The sequence below is a fragment of the Scyliorhinus torazame genome, chromosome 16 (genome assembly GCF_047496885.1).
Source record: "Scyliorhinus torazame isolate Kashiwa2021f chromosome 16, sScyTor2.1, whole genome shotgun sequence".
Lineage (NCBI taxonomy): Eukaryota > Metazoa > Chordata > Chondrichthyes > Carcharhiniformes > Scyliorhinidae > Scyliorhinus > Scyliorhinus torazame.
In genome coordinates this window covers 111,676,749-111,700,013 of record NC_092722.1, presented here as the reverse complement: position 1 = coordinate 111,700,013, position 23,265 = coordinate 111,676,749, and the positions used below count along the sequence as shown (strand labels likewise).

The 23,265-nt window shown below is 48.4% G+C and overlaps 1 protein-coding gene across 48 annotated transcripts in view; it reads right to left on the bottom strand.

Moving 5' to 3' along the window:
• ank3b (ankyrin 3b) overlaps window positions 1-23,265 on the bottom strand; it is a 1,101,178-nt gene that overhangs the window by 98,500 nt on the left and 979,413 nt on the right. For all 48 annotated transcript variants that reach the window (XM_072478848.1, XM_072478844.1, XM_072478845.1 and 45 more), the window contains one exon: window positions 12,001-12,212. In XM_072478848.1, coding sequence (XP_072334949.1) covers window positions 12,001-12,212 — 212 coding nt within the window. The remainder of the gene's footprint in view (window positions 1-12,000; window positions 12,213-23,265) is intronic.

Below are 23,265 nucleotides of genomic sequence, written 5' to 3'. Positions count from 1 at the left end.
CATCCGAAAAGCCTCTTGTGAGATTAAGACCTTTGCTGCTTCGCAACTGGGTGTAAACGTGGTTCTTAAATCATGTTGCAGCATCGAGCAGTTCCCAAGAGGTCCAGGCTAGCCATGTTGTAATCCACCCTATTTAAATTGTGGCCAGGCAATGGGTGCTGCTTACCCAGAGATGAAAATCATACCATCATTTTTGGTCACTAGCCCTTTGCTTTGTGGTCACTGAAGGAGCTCATCCCCAGGCTCGTGACAGAGAAACTGTCAGAAATATTGCTGGTCCAGTGGTATCCTTCCAGTGACACTATGGACACTCACCCCTTGAGGATGTGGATCTTGGTGTTGCAGCATGGTTAACCTGCCTCATGATGACCACATACAATTTTTTGTGCACCCCAGTACTTGGGGCCAACACAACCTTCTAGAATTTGCTCCCATTTCGTAGCATTGTGCCTATCAGTGTTCTAGCTTTCAGTTATGATTGCTGAAGTCAGGTTCCTGAGCTGACGACACGATTCTGTGTAGTAAAAGCAAATACCCTTGGTTCCACCGGTACTCGGAGCACCAATACATCTTTGCACATAGAATGCAGGACACTTATTGCATGTTCAATGGTGCCCACCAAACCCAGAAACCATCACATTTATGATCAGGCCGACACATTCAAAACTCCACAGTCCCTGCAGTCAAAGTTGGTACAGGGAAGGCAGTACAGAACTGTGTGTGACCACACTCACAAGTTATCTGTTGTGTGTTTCCTATGAAAATAGGATTGCATGCTAGCATTGCTCCAGTTTAGGTTTTTTTTCTGCTTTCAAAATAGGAATCCAGCAGAATCAGGCTAAAGGGCCTAAATCCGCAGCTGGAGCGTATGGAGTATCCCACAGGAAGATCATTTTTTTTCCCGAATAGTTACTACAGCATTTTAAGAAAATGCGCTGCCTTTGCCAGGACAGATCTGATTAACAGACAGCCACCCACTTGAGATGACCAAATGGAATCCAGTGCTCTAGAGGACAGTCCCACTCACAGGAAGCATGGGTTGGAGAATTGAGGGCTGCAATGTTCTAGCCTGATCTTTTCTCTACGTGCTCCCCTTTTTAACATACTTTACGGCTGGCAGAATGGGACGGCCAAATTAGCTCAGTGTTTATATTAAATTATTCAGCCGTGTAACTATTCACATGCACTCAATTATGTAGCATTTAAAATGATTACATCTTCATACTTTTATGGTAAATATTTCAAACCGCAGAATAACAGTTGAGAAATACATTAACATTTAATACAGAAGCATTTGGAGTTTATTTCGCAGGAAGCCATTTGACTCATCAAATTGCTGCCAGTTGAGACTTCTGGTGGCGGCTATGAAGGAGTAAGTTGCACATTTGGTGGCTCCTGCTCGGGTCGGACTTTTGGACCTTTTCCCCTTGATTTTCTACCGGACTTGAATTGTAAAATTGAAGACAGAGGCAATTGGGTACTGGATTCCCACATCGGTGCTTGGAGAGAAGGACTAGAAGTGCTCGTAAAGGCAGAAACAGAAAGACAGAGAAGGCTTGGGCTGAAGCTGCAGCGGGAGACAGCATGGCAGAGGACCAAACCTCTGGTTTGTCGACCCAGCAGTCAACGGAGCAGCTGATGCAAGTTATTCAAGACGGCTTTGCTAAGCAGAAACGGGACTGCTTGGGCCCAATAAGAGAGTCGATTGAGCGGCTGGAGCTTAGATTGGACACCCAAGATTGGGCGATCCAGAAGGTGGGGAAGGCGCTGGCTGAGCAGGAGGAGCATCAGACCGCGGTGGAGCTGGAGGTGGGGATGCTGAGAGACCAGCAGAAGAAGCTCCTGGAGAAGGTGGAGGACCTAGAGAATAGGTCCCGCCGGCAGAACTTGAGAATCGTTGGGCTCCCGGAGGGGTCCGAAGGAGCAGGCGTTGGGGCATACATCGCAGACATGTTTGAGAAGCTGCTGGGGGATGGGGCATTCTCCCGACTCTTGGAGGTGGACAGGGCTCACAGAGCACTCGCGAGGAAGCTGCGAGCAGGATACCCTCCCGAGGGCAATGGTGGTGAGATTCCACGGGTATATGGATGAGGAGCGCATTCTACAGTGGGCCAAGCAGACACGGAGCTGTAAGTGGGACAATAGTATCCTGCGGATTTACCAAGACCTGAGTGTGGAGGTGGCCAGGAGAAGAGCAGGCTTCAACCAGATAGGTCGATCCTTTTTAAGAAAAAGGTGAAGTTTGGACTGTTGTATCCGGCCCGACTCTGGGTCACGTAGGAGGAACAGCACTTTTATTTTGAGCGGCCTGAGGACGCGCTGGACTTCGCGAAAAGGAAAGGACTGGTGGTGGACTGAGAACTTTTGAACTTTGCTGCAACGTTCATGTTTTTTTTTGTTTGTTTCTCCATTCTTTAAAAAAAAGTTTCTCGTTTTTCGTTTTGTGGCAGCTGCTTGTAATGCCTTCTGTATTGATTTGGGGCCAGTGGCAGGGCTGAGTGAGTTAAGGTTTTCATTTGCACTGTTGGGGGATGGAGGTGTGCTTGTTTAGATTTTGGTGTTTTTCTGTCGGGCAATTGTGTGCAGATTGGTTAATGTTGGAGTCTGTTTGTATGAGTGGGGGGAGGATGGGGAGGGAATAATAGGTGGGAGATTATCTGGCGCCAGGGATGGGGGCCACCAAGCTAGCTGGGCGGGCTAGCTCACGGAAGCGCAGTGGGGGTGTGCATATGTTCGGTTTATCAAAGGGTTACAGAGTGTTGTTACTAGGGGGTGGGGGGGGAGAGAAGGGAGGAAAAATGTTCTGCTGACGAGGGAGGGACTTGGGCCAAGGGACAGAGAGGAGGTTGGGAGCGGAGGCTGCCCGGGGGTGGGCCGGTGGAGGCGCGGAACATGGGCTGGAGATGGCCCCAAAAAAGGGGATGACTGATCGGCGGAGGAGGGGGGCAATGAGCCCCCCAACTCGGCTGATCACCTGGAATGTTCGAGGGTTAAATGGGCCGGTCAAGAGGGCACATGTGTTTGCGCATCTTTGGGGACTGAAAGCGGACTTGGTAATGTTGCAGGAGATGCACCTTAGAGTAATTAACCAGAGTAGATTGAGGAAAGGCTGGGTCAGTCAGGTCTTTCACTCGGGACTGGATTCAAAGACAAGAGGGGTCGCGATCCTGATCAATATGCGGGTGGTGTTTGAGGTGGGTAGAATAGTTTTGGATGTGGGAGGTCGATACATTATGGTCAGTGGGAAACTGGAAGGGGTGCAGGTGGTATTAGTAAATGTGTATGCGCCAAATTGGGATGATGTGGAGTTTATAAAGAGGATGCTGGGGAAGATACCGGACCTGGACTCGCACAGGTTGGTCATGGGAGGGGACTTCAACACAGTTATTGACCCTGGCTTGGACCGGTCAAGCTCGAAAACGGACAGGGTGCCAGCAATGGAAAAGGAACTAATAGGGTTCATGGAGTAGATGGAGTGGATCCATGGAGATTTGGGCAGCCGAGGGTGAAGGAGTTCTCCTTCTACTCACACGTGTATAAAGTGTACCCCCGGATCGATTTCTTCATTTTGAGCAGGGCCTTACTGGCAGGGGCGGTGGACACGGGGCACTCGGCGATCACAATCTCAGACCATGCTCCGCACTGGGTTGACCTACAGGTTAGTAAAGACAGTAACCAGCGCTCGCACTGGAGGTTGGATATGGGACTTTTGGCTGACGAAGGGGTGTGCGAATGGCTGAGGGAATATATTCAGAACTACCTACAGGTCAACGACACGGGTTAAATTTCAGCAGCGATGGTCTGGGAAGCACTGAAGGCGGTGGTCAGAGGGGAGCTGATCTCAATACGGACCCATAGGGAGAAGGTGGACAGGGCAGAGACGGACCGACTGGTAAAGGAGATACTACAGATCGATAGGAGGTATGCGGAGACCCCAGAGGCAGGGCTTTTAAGGGAACGGCGGAGGCTACAGGCGGAGTTCGGCTTGTTAACCACAGGAAGGGCAGTGGAGCAGCTGAGAAAGGCGAGGGGGCAATCTATGAGTATGGAGAGAAGACCAGCAGAATGCTTGCACAGCAGCTTAGAAAGAGGGAGGCAGCCAGGGAGATAGGGAAAGTAAATGACAGAGATGGGAACCTGGTTGGAGATTCAGCAGGGATAAATAAGGCATTTGGGGACCTCTACAGTAGGCTGTATAGGTCGGAACCCCCTACGGGGCTGGAGGGGATGAGGCACTTCTTGGGGGGGCTGAATTTCCCAAAGGTGGACGGGGAGCTGGTAGAAAGGCTGGGGGCCCCGATCGGGTTGGAAGAGATAGTGGAGGGTCTGAAGGCCTTGCAGGCGGGTAAAGCCCCGGGGCTGGACGGGTACCCAGTGGAGTTTTATAAAAAGTTCTCTGGGATATTGGGGCCGGTGAAAGAGGGGTGCAGCCCCCGACGATGTCGCAGGCCACGATTTCGCTGATTCTGAAGCGGGTCAAGAACCTGGAGCTGTGTGGGTCCTACAGGCCGATATCCCTGTTGAATGTGGATGCCAAACTGCTGGATTCCCACGTCGGTGCATGAAGCCCCCTGATCCGGCTGATAGCTTGGAATGTGAGAGGCTTGAATGGGCCGGTCAAGAGGGCCCGTGTGTTCGCGCACCTGAAGGGACTGAAGGCAGATGTGGTCATGCTCCAGGAGACGCATTTGAGGGTGGCAGACCAGGTTAGGCTGAGAAAGGGGTGGGTAGGGCAGGTTTTCCATTCGGGGCTGGACACAAAGAATCGAGGGGTGGCGATTTTGGTGGTGAAGTGGGTGTCGTTTGAGGCGCTGAGCATCGCGGCAGACAATGGAGGTCGGTACGTGATGGTGAGTGGTATGCTGCAGGGGGTGCGGGTGGTCTTGGTGAATATGTATGCCCCGAATTGGGACGATGCCGGATTTATGTGGCGCATGTTGGGCCGGATTCTGGACCTGGAGGCAGGGAGCTTGATAATGGGGGGGGGAGGGCGGATCCCGAGGGTGGAGAACACGGAGTATTCGGCCATAGCCATCTCAGACCATGCCCCGCACTGGGTGGAGCTCGAGCTAGGGGAGGAGAGGGACCAGCGCCTGCTGTGGCGCCTGGAGATGGGTTTACTGGCGGATGAGGTGAGCGGGCGGATCCGGGGGTGCATTGAAAGATACCTAGAGGTTAACGATAATGGGGAGGTGCAGGTAGGGGTGGTCTGGGAGCCGCTGAAGGCGGTGATTAGGAGAGAGCTAATCTCCACTAGGGCCCACAAGGAGGGGAAGGAGAGGAGAGAGAGGGAGAGGTTGGTCGGGGAGATTTTAAGGGTAGATAGGAGGTAGTCAGAGGTCCCCGAGGAGGGACTACTCAAGGAGCGACGAAGCCTCCAGGCCGAGTTCGACCTGTTGACTATTAAGAAGGCGGAGGTGCAGTGGAGGAAGGCGCAAGGGGTGGTATATGAATACGGGAAGAAGGCTAGCCGGATGTTGTGACACCAGCATCGGAAGCGGGAGGCAGCGAGGGAGATTGGGGGAGTTAGGGGTAAAGGGGGGAGCACGGTGCAGAGTGCGGTGGGAATAAATGGGGTATTTAGAGACTTCTATGAGGGACTGTATAGGACTGAGCCCCCAACGGAGGAGGGGGGGATACATCGTTTTCTGGACCGGCTGATGTTCCCGAGGGTAGAGGAGGGGCAGGTGGCGGGGCTTGGGGCACCGGTAGGGCTGGAGGAGCTGGCTAAGGGGCTGGGGAGTATGCAGGCGGGGAAGGCACCGGGGCCAGATGGGTTCCCGGTGGAATTTTACAGGAAATATATGGACCTGATGGGCCCACTACTAGTGAGGAGTTTCGATGAGGTGAGGGAGGGGGGGGTTCCTACCCTCAACGATGTCCAGAGCGCTAATCTCGCTGATCCTGAAGCGGGACAAGGCCCCTTTACAGTGTGGGTTGTATAGGCCAATCTCGCTCCTCAACGTGGATGCGAAGGTGTTAGCGAAGGTGTTGGCTACCAGAATTGAGGACTGTGTCCCGGGGGTGATCCATGAGGACCAGACGGGTTTCGTGAAGGCGAGGCAGCTGAACACCAATGTGCGGAGACTCCTAAATGTAATCATGATGCCTGCAGTGGAGGGGAAGCGGAGACAGTGGCAGCTATGGATGCGGAGAAGGCCTTCGATAGGGTGGAGTGGGGGTACCTGTGGGAAGTGATGAGGAGGTTCGGGTTCGGGAGGGGTTCGTTAGTTGGGTTAGGTTACTGTACGAAGCCCCGGTGGCGAGTGTGCCACAAATCGGAGGAGGTCGGATTACTTTCGGCTGTACCGGGGGACAAGGCAGGGGTGCCCCCTATTCCCCCTGCTTTTGCATTGGCAATTGAGCCTTTGGCGATGGCTCTGAGGGAGTCCAGGAACTGGAGTGATTTGGGGGTGTATGTGGCGGACCCGGTGGGGGGATGCCGGAGGTGATGCGGATCCTCAGGGAGTTTGGAGACTTTTTCGGGTATAAGCTCAACATGGGGAAGAGTGAGCTATTCGTGATACACCCAGGGGCCAGGGAAGGGGGATAGACGAGCTTCCACTGAAGAGGGCGGAAAGTAGTTTTCGGTACCTAGGGATCCAGGTGGCCAGGAGGTGGGGGGCCCTACGCAAGCTCAACTTGACGAGGCTGGTGGAGCAGATGGAGGAGGAGTTTAAAAGGTGGGATATGCTGCCACTCTCCCTGGCGGGTAGGGTACAGTCGGTGAAGGTGACGGTGCTCCCGAGGTTCCTTTTTATATTCCAATGCCTCCCCATCCTGATCCCCAAGGCCTTTTTTAAGTGGGTCAGTAGTAGCATCATGGGGATTGTATGGGCAAAAAAGACCCCGAGGGTGAGAAGGGTGTTTCTGGAATGGAGCAGGGACAGAGGAGGACTAGCGTTGCCTAATCTGTGTGGGTACTACTGGGCTGCCAATGTGGCGATGATACGCAAGTGGGTAATGGAGGGAGAGGGGGGCGACGTGGAAGAGGCTAGAGATGGCGTCCTGTGTGGGCACGAGCCTGGGAGCGCTGGTGACGGCACCGCTGGCACTCCCACCGACAAGATACACCAGAGCCCAGTGGTGGTGGCAACCCTCAAAATTTGGGGGCAGTGGAGACGCCACATGGGGGAGGCAGAGGCTTCAGTGTGGTCCCCGATCCGAGAGAACCATCGGTTTGTCCCGGGGAGAATGGATGAGGGGTTCCTGAGCTGGCACAGGGCAGGTATTAGAAGGATGGGGGACCGGTTTATAGATGGGACGTTTGCGAGCCTTGGGGCGTTGGGAGGAAAAATTTGGGCTCCCCCCTGGAAATGCCTTCAGGTACATGCAGGTAAGGGCGTTTGTAAGACAGCAGGTGAGGGAATTCCCGCTGCTGCCAGCACTTGGGATCCAGGATAGGGTGCTCTCGGGGGTGTGGGTTGGAGAAGGCAAGGTCTCGGCGATCTACCAGGAGATGCAGGAGGTGGAGGAGGCCTCGGTGGAGGAGCTGAAAGGTAAATGGGAGGAGGAGCTGGGGGAGGAGATAAGACGAGGGTACGTGGGCGGACGCCCTGGGTAGGGTAAATTCTTCCTCCTCTTGCGCCAGGCTTAGCCTGATACAATTTAAGGTTCTGCACAGGGCGCACATGACTGGGGCAAGGCTGAGTCGTTTTTTTGGAGTAGAGGACAGGTGTGTGAGGTGTTCGGGGAGCCCAGCAAATCACGGCCACATGTTCTGGGCGTGCCCAGCGCTGGATGGGTTCTGGAGGGGCGTTGCAAGGACGGTGTCTAAGGTGGTAAACGCCCGGGTTAAGCCGAGCTGGGGGCTCGCACTATTTGGGGTATCGGACGAGCCAGGAGTGCAGGAGGCGAAAGAGGCCGGTATTCTGGCCTTTGCGTCCCTGGTAGCCCGGCGGAGGATTCTGCTACAGTGGAAGGAGGCCAGGCCCCAAGCGTGGAAGCCTGGATCAGCGACATGGCAGGGTTCATTAAACTGGAGAGTGTAAAATTTGCCTTAAGAGGATCGGTGCAAGGGTTCTTCAGGCGGTGGCAACCGTTCCTAGACTTTCTAGCGGAGCGTTAGGAGGTGGACAGCAGCAGCAGCAGCAACCCGGGGGGGGGGGGGGTACTTTGCGTTTACTACTGTGTTTATTATCGTTTAATGGGGGGCTTGTATATTGGGGGGATACGTGACATAGCTATAAGATGTTTATTTATGTGTTCTTTGTTTTTTTCTTATTTCTGGTTTGGTTGAAAACATGTAAAAATTTGGATAAAAATATATTTTTTTTAAAAGCTATTACTGGGCGGCGAATATAGCCATGATCAGGAAGTGGGTGGTGGGGGAGGGGTCGACATGGGAGCATATGCAGGCGGTGTCATGCAAGGGCACCAATTTGGGGGCGTTGGTAACGGCGCCTCTGCCGTTCCCGCCGGCACGGTACTCCACCAGCCCCTTGGTGGTGGCGGCTCTGAGGGTCTGGGGGCAATGGAGGAGACATGTGGGAGTTGAGGGAGCATCGGTCTGGTCTCCAATCTGTAATAATCACTGGTTTGCCCCAGGAAGTATGGATGGGGGGTTCCCGGTATGGCGGACAGCAGGGATCGAGAGGATGGGGGATATGTTTATAGATGGCAGCTTTCAGAGTATGAAGGCGCTGGAGGAGTAGAGTCAACACGTCCGCAACATGTGCCAGGCTCAGCCTGATACAATTCAAGGTTGTTCACCGGGCTCACATGACAGTGGCCCCGATGAGCAGATTCTTTGGGGTGGAAGACAGGTGTGCAAAGTGTGTGGGAGGGCCAGCGAACCATGTCCACATGTTTTGAGCATGTCCGAAGCTTAGGGGATTTTGGCAGGGGTTTGCAGATGTCATGTCCACGGTGTTAAAAACAAGGGTGGCGCTGAGTCCAGAGGGGGCGATTTCCAGGGTGTTGGAAGACCCGGGAATCCAGGAGGATTGAAGCAGACGTTTTGGCATTTTACTTCCCTGGTAGCCCGGAGACGGATACTATTAGCTTGGAGGGACTCAAAGCCCCCAAAGTCAGAGACCTGGCTATCGGACATGGCTAGCTTTCTCTATTTGTAAAAAATCAAGTTCGCTCGGAGAGGTCACTGTTAGGGTTCGCCCGGAGGTGGCAACCGTTCGTCGACTTCTTTGTGGAAAATTAATCGTCAGCAGAAAGGTTGGGGGGGGGGGGGGGGTTAGTTTAGCTTAGAGTAGAGGGTTAATAAAGGTGGGACCTGTAAGGGAGGGTGACGTTTTTTGAACTATGTTTATAGTTTCATGTACATTGTTTATTGTGTTGTTGTCATAATACCAAAAATTCCTCAATAAAATGTTTATTAAAATAAAAAGGTGGTGCCAGTTGTTTGGAAAAGTGGGTCAATCTTGACCTCACCTCCTCGTAATCTCACCAAAGTCTTGTTGTTAACACTGCTTCAAACATTCCCACCATTTTTCCTCTGTGTCGTTGACGAACCCCCTCCCTTATTAGCAATAACTCCCAAACTGACCCCACCTTGTTCACGCCACAAGGGTGGGGGAGGGGTTGCGGGAGAATGGCAGGGTGCATAGAGGCTAAGGATCCGTAAGGTGGAGGCAGTGGTGAGGCGGGGTATGAAGGAGTGGAAGAAGGACCCAGGGGAGGACAGAGAGTGTGGTCAGGGGCTTGGAAGAGTGAACTGCAAAGAGTTTGCCTTCCCAGGAGTGGTGGTGAGGGTGCGATGGGGAGCAGTCAGTCAAGGTAAGTACATTATGTTCCGAAAGGGTGGTGTCATTACTGTTCAAATGTGTGCCCATCTCAGGGTGTTGACTGGAGAGAGTCCTGACGGAGCTTTGAGTTCACCAACAACATTTCAATGTCCTTCAAATTAGAAGGGAGGGCCAGCTAAAGCTTACAAGTTCATCCACGTCACACAGAGTGGCAAGTGCAACACTTGACATTGTACGGGTCCAGCCTGTTGATTCCCTTATTTCCACTTTATTTTTGCTGTTATTATTTTGATCCATGGGAGTTTACTCAACATATATTTTTTAAATCGAGCAGGAGAAATTAGGATTTCAAAAGTTACAAAAGGGAATACTGCACCCAAGAGATGGGGTGGGGTTCAGTTCAATTGGTTGGCTGGTGGACAATGAATTGGCCAAAAGGCTGTATTTTGCCAGGTTACTGGTGGTGATTGGATCCTGCCTCAGTGGGATGATTTCCAGAGACCCAAGAAAGCAGAGTTGTGACGTGGACACACGTGTTTTCTCCAGAAATGCCATGAGCTGCTGAATTTCTGAAACTGCAGAGACCTCAATGAATCTACAGTGAAAACCATTACATGTTGGAAAGATAAATCTTGACCTGAAAGCCTGGTTTGAAGGACAGTGTGTTAGAAACAACCACCTGAAAAAAGACTTTTATCCCTTTCATTATGATATTTACACCCCTCTTCTCCCTCTGTGTTTGTCTGTGAGTGTATTTAGGTATATAAACATACGTATATATTTATTTATATACATGTCTCCAAATGTATATTGTATATATTATATATAAATGCACACACACATACATTAATAGAGGGTAGGGCCAGTTAAAGTGGGGGATTAGGAATTAGATAAGAGTTAACCAGTTGTATTTTCTGCATATTTCATTACAGATCTTGTTATGAATAACAAGTAATTGCATTTAGATTTACAAACCTGGTGACTGTAATTATTGGGCAGCCAAGGGCCAAAGACTTAGAGTATTTTTACAAGAGTTATTGGTTAATTCGATTGTGTTGCGACTCCGGGTCAAGGGAGGCTGGAATTGACCGCGCACTGTGATGTTGTACGAATTAAGTCATGGCATGATGGGAAAACTGGTCAACTACTTGGTACAATGTAAGAAAGCTGACCTAGCCATTCCAATGTACCAGACCCCTTTGTAAGGAATGCTGATCTAGCCATTCCAAAATGCCTGACCTCTGTAAATTCTGATATGGCTAACTCGTCATAACACAGGGTGGTATGAATAAGACAAGATAAGGAATGGATGAGTCTCCTCCGACCTTTTAATGTTCTATCAAAGAACAAGATAATGGTATGAGTGATGAGACAAAGAGTCCTTGTAGGTCAGCAGGTTTATGACATTGCTACCGTTTCTACTTCCGATCGAATTCCTGACTAAGCTGTAGTCACGCAATCTTGACAATGATAATGTGTAAATACTGAACTAATTTTCTGTAAAAGCGCGGACTTGAGGAGGAATCAGCAGTGGTAGTAACTGCTCTCTGACCTCAAGTTTCACCAAAAACTGCATGTGGTCTTTTCGTAAATAAAGCCTTGTTATTTTACCACAACAATCTATTGTTGAGTCTTCCTACCACAGTCAAAGAAGCAGAAAAATATTGACTTCTAGCCCAGGGCGTCATAACAGCTCTAACATGAACATTTAATAAAGACTGAATAAAAAACACAATATTATTTCTTCCACAAGAAACAAAATGTTCCTAACTCCCCTGTGACCAGCGATGTGTGCCAACCATGAGGTGTTCAAGTACATTTAGCTCTCTGACTAAGGTGGTCTCAATAAATAAGTGATGCACAAATGAATCGAGTAGCAACAACTGAATATGAGATACTTCAAAGTGAAATTAAATTCTGAAAAATACCCGTGTCACCAAAGTCTTATGCTAATGGCAGTAGAATTGGGCAGGGAAGCTTTGGCCGTGATTCAGGGCCTCCCTGTTTGGCCAGTACGTTCTTTTCCAGCCCACACAAAGCTGCAGTACTGTCAGCTCACGGCAGGTTTCACCACTGAAAAACTTTCTTCTGCCGTGTGACCATCTGTCTCCTTTGACGCCACCGGCACTTTAAACGTTAATTGCAATCATGCAGGAAAAGACAAGTGCCTTGTGGTTCTGGGTACATTGTTGGGAATGGCATGCTATTGACAAAAACAGAATTGAGCAGGAGCAACATTCAGATATTGTGCTGTGCCATTTTTCTCACACTCAGCCTGGCAAATTAAACACCCAATTACCTGGAGGCCCACTCGGATCCTCTTGGTTAAGGCTCCCTCTGGGAAGGACGCTTGCACAAGCGGAATGGTTGTGCTGCTCAACATTCCCCCTTCAGGTCCCATCTGATTACTTTCTTGCTTGATTCGAGAGACGACGGCAAAATACTGCGGAAAATCCTTGGTGACGATTCGGCAGATGCGTTTCTTCTCTAGCTCTTCAAGGCTATCGAGTTCTAAGTGAGAATGGATTAAAACGTTGCTTTCAGAGCTCTCAAGTCTGACTTGCATGCAAACACATCTTAAACATCCATTATACTCCATCTCAAAACAATTGTTTAAACGTAAATGCTTGCATCGAGGCTATAATCGGAACTTTTGGAATTAGGGTACTAATTAGAAACGCAGAAATGTGCAGATAAGTAGGCCATTCAACCTATTCTGTCTATACTACCTCTTTGGAAGAATTATCCAGTTAACCCCACTCTGCTGATTTTTCTCATAGCCCTGCACTTTCTTCCTCTATTCCACTCCCTTTTGAAAGTTACTACTGAATCTGCTCCCCACCATGCTTTCTGGCAGTGTCTTTCGGATCACAGGAAGTTGCTGTGTAAAAAATAATTCTCATCCACCCGCCATTTCTTATTTTAAATCGGAGTCCTCTGGTTACCAACTTACCCGACAGTGGAAATAAATTCTCCCCATCTATTCCATCAAAACTCCTCATTGCTTTGAATACCTTCCATTGTATCGCATTTCTACTCTGAAGAGTATAACTCAATTTTCTCTCGACTGTCCACAGAACCTACGTCCTTCATCCCTTATACCATTACAATCCATCTCCTGCACACCCTCGCCAAGACCTCAATGTCTTTCTAAAATGCAATGCCCAGATTTGGATTTAATTCTCCAGGTGAAGCTTAACCAACCATTTGGCCCTTTTTTCTTTTGACTCATTCGCAGGGTGTGAGCATCATTGGCAAGGCCAGCATTTATTGCCTATCCCTAATTGCCTTGCTTAGCCATTTCAGACAGCAGTTACGAGTCGGCCATATTGCTGTGGGTCTGGAGTCACACAGAGGGCAAGCCAAGTAAGGATGGCAGATTTCTTTCCCTCAAGGACATCAGTGAACCCAAGGGGCTTTTACAATGGTATGTCGGTCACCATTGCCAACAGGTTTTGTATTCCAGACTTATTTCATGGAGTGAATTTAAATTTTACTGTTGCTGTGGTGGATCTTGAACTCATGTCTCTACATCATTAATCCAGGCCTCTGGATTACTAGTCCACTAATTTAACAATTATGCTATACTTTCCTTGACACAAGGCCTACATATTTGGCACTGTCACATGGCTCTCTGGAGTTGTGTACTTGAATCTTACTGCCTCACAACCTTTTCATATCTAATATTATGAAATGAGTAAGCTTACTTCCAAATTACTTCCTGAACTGTCATATTTACTTTGCTCAATAAGGGATCAATAAAAAGAATGTCGCGGGTTGGCTCATTTAATGGCACCATCACCTCCAAGTCAGAAGGTCGTGGGTTCAAGTTCCACTTTAGGACTTGACACACAATCTAGGTTAGAGAATCACACCAACAGTACTTCAACAAACGTACTCTGGCCCCAGGATATGAACAATATGACATTGATGAAAAAAATGATTATTTCACTGAAGAACAAAGGAAGTGATGAGGTAAATTTTTTAAAAGGTTAAAAGCAGGCAGCATATGCCACACGGAGATAAAGTAATTTAATCCGACAAGGAGGAAGTGCTGCGATGCCTGTCACTTTAAGAGGTTATAGTCTGGAACCTCCCAATGCTCACATTCCATATCCTCGAAAGACCAGTTTCAGTTCTGATATTGGAAAACATCCAAATCCAAGCTCAGAATAAGACCACCCTGAATACAGATTCTTTTCTTTTTAATCAAAGGATAGAAAATTTACCTCCAAGCTATAATGTGAAACCCCCCCTCTTTTCTTTTACTTTAAAGAAAAGAAAATATATAATTTCAGAGAAGAATATAAGTAATTTGTGTATGTGGAGAGAGATGACTAAAAGACAAAGGGGAGGAAGAAAGGATACTTGTGAATAACCTTCATCAGAATGAAAAGAATACTTTGATTTCTGTCATGCCTTACTAGACCTCGAACATCCCAAAGCACCTTAAAGCTAATGAAGTAATTGTGAAGAGTAGTCATTGCTGCAATTTGGAAAGACTTCCAACCCTACTGCCTATTTTCTTTATTCGCTACACTCGACATGCTAAGAGGCATTGGATGGGTGGTAAAGAATTAAAACGTGTAGGCCTCATGGCGCAATGAGTAGCGTTTCTGCCTCCGGGCCAGAAGGTCCGTGTTCAAGTCCCACTTCAGGATTTGACGGCCAAAAAAGATGCGATCATAAAATGGCCAAACAAGTTGATTATCAATCGACTATTATTGTAAGCCCTGCCAATATGTTTGATGGCAGGCAATAAGAGTGGGAGAGTTTCCTGGTCAGCCAAACTGCAGAAGGCAACAGCAAACCACTGCAGTGTGTTTTTTAATATTATTCATTCAAGGAATGTGGCCTCACTGGCTAGGCCAGCATTTATTGCCCACTCTTCATTGATATTGAGACGGTGATAGTGAGCTGCCTTCTTGAAGTGCTGCAGTCCATGTGGTGTAGGTACATCCACATTGCTATCAGGGAGGGAGTTGCAGGATTTTAACCCGACAGTAAAGGAACGGCGGTGATATGTTTCCAAGTCAGGACGGTGAGTGACTTGGAGGGGAAACTCCAGGTGGTGGTGTTCCTATATGCCTGCTGATCAGGTCCTTATGGATGGTAATGGTCTTGGGTTTGGAAGGTGTTGTATGAGGAGCCTTGGTGAATTCCTGCGTTGCATCTTGTAAATGGAACACACTGCTGCTACTGTACGTCAGTGGTGGAAGGAGTCAATGTTTAAGGTAGTGGATGGGGTGCTAATTAAGTGAGCTGCTTTGTTCTGGATGGTATTGTTGTTGCAGTGTTGTTGGAGCTGCACTCATCCATCACACTCCTGACTTGTGCCTTGTAAATGGTGGACTGGCTTTGGGAAGTCAGGAGGTGAATTACTCACCTCAGGATTCCTAGCTTCTGACTTGCTCTGTAGCCACAGTATTTATATGGCTAGTCCAGTTCAGTTTCTGGACAATGGTAACCCCCAGGATGTTGATAGTGGGGGATTCAGCGGTGATAATGCCACCGAATGACATGGGGCGATGGTTAGATTCTCTCTTGTTGGTAATGGTCATTGCCTGGTATTTGTGCGGCAAGAATGTACCTGTCACTTGTCAGCCCAAACCTGGATATTGTCCAGGTCTTGATGCATTTTGACATGGATTGTTTCAGTATCTGAGGTATTGTGAATGATGCTGAACATTTTGCAATTATCAGCGAACATCCTCACTTCTGACCTTAAGATCGAAGGAAAGTCATTGACAAAACAGATGACAGTGGTTGGACCTAGAACAATTCCGAGGAACTCCTGAAATGATGTCCTGGAGCTGAGACGACTGACCTCCAACAACCACAACCATCTTCCTTTGTGCCAGCTATGACTCCAACCAACAGAGAGTTTTCCCCGATTCCCATTGACTCCAGTTTTGCTAGGGCTCCTTGATGCTAGACTCGATCAAATGTGGTCCTGATGTCAAGGGCAGTCACTCTCACCTCACCTCTGGCATTCAGCTCTTTTGTCCATGTTTGAACCAAGGCTGTAATGAGGCCAGGAGCTGAATGACCCTGGAGGGACCCAAACTGAGCATCCGTGAGCAGGTTATTGCTAAATAAGTGCCACTTGATAGCACTGTTGTTGGCACTTTACAAATTTGTCCTGTTATTTGTGTACAGGCCACACCGTGGAAATTTTCCACATTGCCAGGTAGATGCGAGTGTTGTTGCTGTACTGGAACAGCTTGGTTAGGAGCGCAGCAAGTCTTCAGTCCTATTGCCGGAATATTGTCAGTGCCCATAGCCTTGTGTTTTCAGTCGTATAGAGTTGATTGGAAGGGGAGCCTAGAAGCGAAGACGGTGGAACAGCAATGGCAGGAGTTTTGGGGGAGTTATTCGGGAGGCACAACAGAAATTCATCCCAAGGAGAAGGAAACATGCTAAGGGGAGGATGAGGCAACCATGGCTGACAAGGGAGGTCAGGGAGAGCATAAAAGCAAACGACAAAGGATACAATGTGGAAAGGATTAGTGGGAAGCCTGTAAAAGCAAGCAGAGGACAACCAAAAAAAGCAATAAGGGGGAGAAGATGAAATAGGAGTGTAAGTTAGCTAGTAATATAAAAGAAGATTGCAAGAGATTTTTTCGATATATAAAAGGTAAGAGAGAGGCAAGAATGGACATTGGACCACTGAAAAATGAGGCTGGAGAAGTATTAATGGGAAACAAAGAAATGGCAGAGGAACTGAATAGTTACTTTGCACCAGTCCTCACGGTGGAAGAGAACAGTGGCATACCAGAACTTCAAGAAAGTCAGTGGGATGAGGTGAGTGCAGTGGCCATGATTAAGGAGAAGGTGCTGGGGAAATTTAAAGGTCTGAAGGTGCATAAATCACCTGGGCTTGATGGACTACACCCCAGGGTTCTAAGGGAGATAGCGGAGGAGATTGCGGAGGCATTGGTGGTGATCTTTCGGAATCACTGGAGTCAGGGAGGGTCCCAGAGGACTGGAAAATAGCTAATGTAGCAACCATGTTTAAGAAGGGAGGGGGGCAGAAGATGGGAAATTATAAGCCGTTTAGTCTGACTTTGGTCGTTGGTAAGATTTGAGAGTTCATTATTAAAGATGAGATTGCAGAGTACTTGGAAGTGCGTGGTAAAATAGTATAATAATAATATTAATCTTTATTATTGTCACAATTGGCTTATGTTAACACTGCAATGAAGTTCCTGTGAAAAGCCCCTAGTTGCCACATTCCAGCGCCTGTTCGGTACACTGAGAGAAAATTCACAATGCCCAATTTACCTAACATCACGTCTTTCGGGACTTGTGGGGGGAAACCGGAGCACCCGGGGGAAACCCACACAGACATGGGGAGAACGTGCAGACAGTGACCAAAGCCGGGAATCGAACCTGGGACGTGGCGCTATGAAGCAACAGTGCTAACCACTGTGCTGCATGTCTTTGAAAATGGGAGGTCATGCCTGACAAATCTGTTACAATTCTTTGAGGAAGTTAGACTAAGGAGAGTAAGGAGAGCCAGTGGATGTGATCTATTTGGATTTCCAGAAGGCCTTTGATAAGGTGTCATACAAGAGGCTACTAAATAAGATAAGAGTCCACGGTGTTAGGGGCAAGGTACTTGCATGGATAGAGGATTGGCTGACTGGTGGATGGCAGAGAGTGGGGATAAAGAGGTCTTTTTTAGGATGGCACCGGTGACTGGTGGTGCTCTGCAGGGGTCGGTGCTGGGACCACAACTTTTCACAATACCCATTAACGATCTGGAAGAAGGAACTGAGGGCATTGTTGCTAAGTCTGCAGTTGCTACAAAGATATATAGAGGGACAGGTAGTGTTGGGGAGGCTGCAGAAGGATTCGGACATGCTAGGAGAGCGGGCAACAAAGTGGTGGATGGATACAATGTTAAAAAAATGTGAGATTATGCACTTTGGTAGGAAGAATAGAGGCATAGGCTATTTTCTAAATGGGAAAAAGTTTTGGAAATCTGAAGCACAAAGTCCGAATTCAGGATTCTCTTAAGGTTAACATGCAGGTTCAGTTAGCAGTTAGTAAGACAAACGCAATGTTAGCATTCATTTCGAGAAGGCTAGACTACAAGAGCAGGGATATACTACTGAGGGTGTATATAGCTTTGGTCAGACCCCATTGGATCAGTTTTGGGCCCCAAGGAAGGATGTGCTGGCCTTGAAGGGGATCAAAGAATGATCCTGGGAATGATGGGCTTGTCAGATGAGGACTCTGGGTCTGTACTCAATGGAGTTCAGAAGGATGAGGGGAGATCTCATTGAAACTTATAGAATAGAGAGGCCGAGATAGATTGGATGTGGAACAGATGTTTGCACAGATAGGAGAGACTAGAACCCAAGGGCACAGCCTCAGACTGAAGGGAAGATCCTTTGAAACTGAGATGAGGAAGAATTTCTTCAGCCAGAGGGTGGTGAATCTGTGGAACTCATGCCACAGAAGGCTGTGGAGGCCAAGTCACTGAGTGTGTTTAAGACAGGGATAGATAGGTTCTTGATTAATGAGGGGATCAGGGGTCCTACAGGCCGATATCCCTGTTGAATGTGGACGCCAAACTGCTAACCAAACTTTTGTCCTCCAGGATTGAGGATTGCGTTCCGGACGTTATTGGGGAGGACCAGATGGGGTTTGTTAAGGGTAGGCAGTTGGTGGCCAATGTAAGAAAGTTGTTATACTTGATCATGATGCCCCTAGAAGGTAGAGAGGTGGAGGTAGTGAGCGCAATGGATGCGGAAAAGGCTTTTGATTGGATAGAATGGGTTTATCTGTGGGAGGTACTGGGACGGTTCGGATTCGGGCGGGGCTTTATGACTGGGTCAGGTTGCTGTATCAGGCTCCCGTGGCGAGCGTGCGGACGAATAGGACAACATCGGACTATTTTAGACTGCACCGGAAGACGAGACAGGGATGCCCCCTCTCCCCACTGTTGTTCGCACTAGCTATAGAGTCAAGGGATAGAAGAAATAATGAGGATTCTAGAGGAATTTGGCCGGTATTCGGGGTATAAGCTAAATATGGGGGAAAATGCGATGTTTGTGGTCCAGGCGAGGGGACAGGAGAGGCGATTGGGGGAGCTGCCGTTTAGATTAGTAGGGGGAAGCTTTAGGTACCTAGGCATTCAAGTGGCGTGGGAATGGGACCGCCTGCATCAATTAAATCTAGTAGACCAAATGAAGGACGATTTTCGGAGATGGGACATGCTACCGTTATCATTAGCTGGAAGGATGCAGACGGTGAAGATGACGGTCCTCTCGAGATTCCTGTTCGTGTTTCACTGTCTCCCCATCTTTATTCCATGGTCCTTTTTTAAACGGGTCAACAAAGTGATCACTGGCTTTGTTTGGGCGGGCAAGGCCCCACGAGTAAAGAAGGTAATGCTTGAGCGGAGTCGGGGAGAGGACAGGCTGGCACTGCCAAATTTTAGTAACTATTACCGGGTGGCGAACATAGCCATGATCAGGAAGTGGATGGTGGGGGAGGGGTCGACATGGGAGCGTATGGAGGCGGCTTCATGCAAGGGCACCAGTCTAGGGGCGTTGGTAACTGCACCTCTGCCGTTCCCGCCGGCACGGTACTCCACCAGCCCCGTTGTGGTGGCGGCCCTGAGAGTCTGGGGGCAATGGAGGAGACATGAAGGAGCAGAGGGAGCATCGGTCTGGTCCCCAATCTGAAATAATCACCTGTTTGCCCCGGGAAGTATGGATGGGGGTTCCGGATATGGCGGAGAGCAGGGATTGAGAGGATGGGGGATATGTTTATAGAGGGGAGCTTTCCGAGTATGAGGGCGCTGGAGGAGAAGTTTGGGTTGGCGAGGGGAAACAAATTCAGGTATCTGCAGTTGCGGGACTTCCTACGGAAACAGGTGTCAACCTTCCCGCTCCTACCGCTAAGGGGGATTCAGGACAGGGTAGTTTCCAGAGGGTGGGTAGGAGAAGTGAGCATCTCGGACATTTACAAGGAACTTTTGGGGTCAGAGGAGATGCAGACCAAGGAGCTGAAGCGCAAGTGGGAGGAGTAGCTGGGAGGTGAGATAGTGGATGGTCTATGGCAGACACGTTGAGTAGAGTCAATGCGTCAGCAACATGTGTCAGGCTCAGCCTGGTACAATTCAAGGTCGTTCACCGGGCTCATATGACAGTGGCCCAGATGAGCAGATTGTTTGGGGTGGAAGACAGGTGTGCAAAATGTGCGGGAGGACCAGCGAACCATGTCCACATGTTTTGGGCATGTCCGAAGCTTAGGGGATTTTGGCAGGGATTTGCAGATGTCATGTCCACAGTGTTAAAAACAAGAGTGGCACTGAGTCCAGAGGTGGCGATTTTCGGGGTGTCGGAAGACCCGGGAATCCAGGAGGAGAAAGCGGCAGACGTTCTGGCCTTTGCTTCCCTGGTAGCCCGGAGACGGATACTATTAGCTTGGAGGGACTCAAAGCCCCCGAAGTCGGAGATCTGGCTATCGGACATGGCTAGATTTCTGTTTGGAGAAAATCAAGTTCGCCTTGAGAGGGTTCACTGTTAGGGTTCGCCCGGAGGTGGCAACCGTTCGTCGACTTCTTCGCAGAAAATTAATCGTCAGCAGAAGGGGGGGTGGTTAGTTTAGCTTAGAGTAGGGGGTTAATAAAGGTGGGACCTATAAGGGAGGGAGATGGCTTTTGCACTCTGTTTATAGTTTTATGTACAATGTTTATTTTGTTGTTGTTATACCAAAAATGCCTCAATAAAATGTTTATAAAAAAAAATGAGGGGATCAGGGGTTATGGGGAGAAGGCAGCAGAATGGGTATGAGAAACATATCAGCCATGATCGAATGGCAGAGCAGACTCAATGTGCCAAATGGCCTAATTCTGCTCCTCTATGCTGTGGTTTCTTGATATCACGTGGAGTGAATCAAATTTTCTGAAGACTGACATCTGTGGTGCTGGAGATCTCCGGAGGAGGCGAGATGGATCATCCAGTCAATAATTCTGGCGGCAGACTGTGGCAAATTCTTTATTTTTTTCACTGACATGCTGGGTTCCTCCATCATTGAGGATGGTAATATTCGTGGAGCCTCCTCCTCCATAAGTTGCTTAAACATCCGCCATCATTCACGACTGGGTGCGACAGGACTGCAGAATTTAGATCTGATGGTTGTGGGATCGCATAGCTCTGTTGATCACTTGCAGCTTATGCTGTTTAACACGCAAGTAGTCCTATGTTGGCTAATCCACCTAACTTGCACATCTTTGAACTGTGGGAGGAAACCGGAGCACCCGGAGGAAACCCACGCAGACATGGGGAAAAAGCGCTAACTCCACACAGTCACCCGAGATGGAATTAAACCCGGGTCCTTGGTGCTGTGAGGCAGCAGTGCTAACCACTGCGCCGCCGTGTTGCCTCTGCTGTTGTAATTTCTGTCCTTTGATGTCACCTGTACCTATGAAACTCTAATTGCTACAACAGTCTCAGTTTAAGTCTATTCTTAATGATTGTGCTCGAGTATATACTTTATCCTGTTTTGGCCTCTAGCTATGCATCTGCATGGGCGTTTAGTTCTTGCCACACTCTCATGGGTTTCTGTGTTCAAACGTGCCTATTAGAAACTGTTCGGCTCTTCAATCAATCTCCTGTGGTATATGTTCCTTAGCCCAACTACTAGATTCATTGATTCTAGACGGTTGCCTCACTCCTGCTCTCAATTCCTGTCCTGAAAATATTCCCGATTACCTCTGGTCTTTTTCACCAGACTGCCAGGCACTGCTTCAGATCTGCTGTTTTCCTGGCAAACCTCACTCCTTCAACAAAACCTGAAGCATATCACAAAACACTCCTTTGGGTCCCTTTAGCTTTCAAGATATTTAAAGCCTTGCTTCATGAAAGCGAGCCAAGAATGTGGCCACAACTGTGATTCATAACTCTGTCCTACAAGGTGAGGCAGTGGCACAGTGGTATTGTCACTGGACTAATAATCTAGAGACCCAAGGTAATGCTCTGGGGTCCCAAGTTCGAATCCTACCATGGCAGATGGTGAAATTTGAATTCAACAAAAAAAATCTGGAATTAAAAGTCGAATGACGACCATGAAACCATTGCGTATTGTCGGAAAACCCCATCTGGTTCACTCATGTCCTTCAGGGAAGGAAATCTGTCGTCCTTACCTGGTCTGGCCTACATTTGACATCAATGTGGTTGACTCTTAACTGCTCCCCACTGAAATAGCCTTGCCAGCCACTCAGTTCAAGGGCAATTAGGGATGGGCAACAGATGGGCATCTGTAATATTCTACTGTGGTGATATCCCGCTGCTTGAGTCACTAATTTGCTTATAAGTGTGTGTTTCTTAGAGAAGCCCACCTCTGTTCTGAGAGGAAAACAAGATGATTAACTTCTATAACCTGAACCAGAGTCAATTCAGAAGCTAAAGTATAGATTTCAGAATGGGTTATAAACCATATATTAAAGGTCACAAGATCTATCCAGTGTCAGCCTGACCTAGTTGGTAACACTCACTTCAGAGTCAGAAGGTCATGGGGTACGTAGAACCATAGGAATTTACAGAAGAGGCCATTTGGCCAATCATGCCGGTGCTGCGTCAATTCTAGGGTATTCTTCTATCATCCTCTGGTTTATCTATTTATCAACTCTTCCTTCAAAAGTCGCAAATTCTTTGGGAGAAAATCGTTCCATGCTCAAATAACACTCTGAAAACAATACATTTCCCTTAAACTTTCCCACATAGGCATAGCCATAGTCGTTGAACCTGTGCCAGATCTCAGAAAGAGCTATCTGATGTTCAGGGGAAAGATGATGACATAGTGGCAGTGTCACTGGACGAATAATCCAGAGGCGCAGGATAATGCTGTGGGGACATGAATCGCACATTCACGGGGGCACCTGGTGAAATTTAAATTCAATTGATAAATCTGGAATACGAAGCTAGTCACAGCAGTGGTAACCATCAAACTAACATTGATTGTTGTAAAAACCCATCTGGTTCACAAATGTCCTTTAGGGAAGGAAACCGTCTGTCCTTACCTGATCTGGCCTACATATGACTCCAGCCATACAGCAATGTGGTTGACTCTTAGCTGTCCTCAGTTCCAAGACAATTTAGGACAGGAAGACAGGACAACAATGTTCATATCCCGTGAAAGAAATAAGGAAAAAAAAATGTCCATGGAGAGATAAATGTCACTCAGGACACTGGGTGAACTCTCCTCTTCTTCAAATAGTGCCACGGGATCTTCTATATCCATGTGAGAGGACAGACAGGGCCTTTGTTCCACATCTCAACCTCCGACAGTGCAGCACTCGCTCGCTATTGTACAGAAGCGGCAACTGATGTTATCTGGAGTGCGGTATGAATGTTCCACCTTCAGACCCGGAGGCAAGTGCGTTACCACTTGGCCAAAGGGTTGGCATGGGGCTGAGGGTAATTTTCAGAGAAATCAAACAGACCTGTTATAACTACCAGTGGCGATCCTTTTGTGTCACTGCAATGCAGGTACAGAAAGAGATACAGAGCAGACCGTTTCTTTTTAGTCAGATTTTCATTCAGTG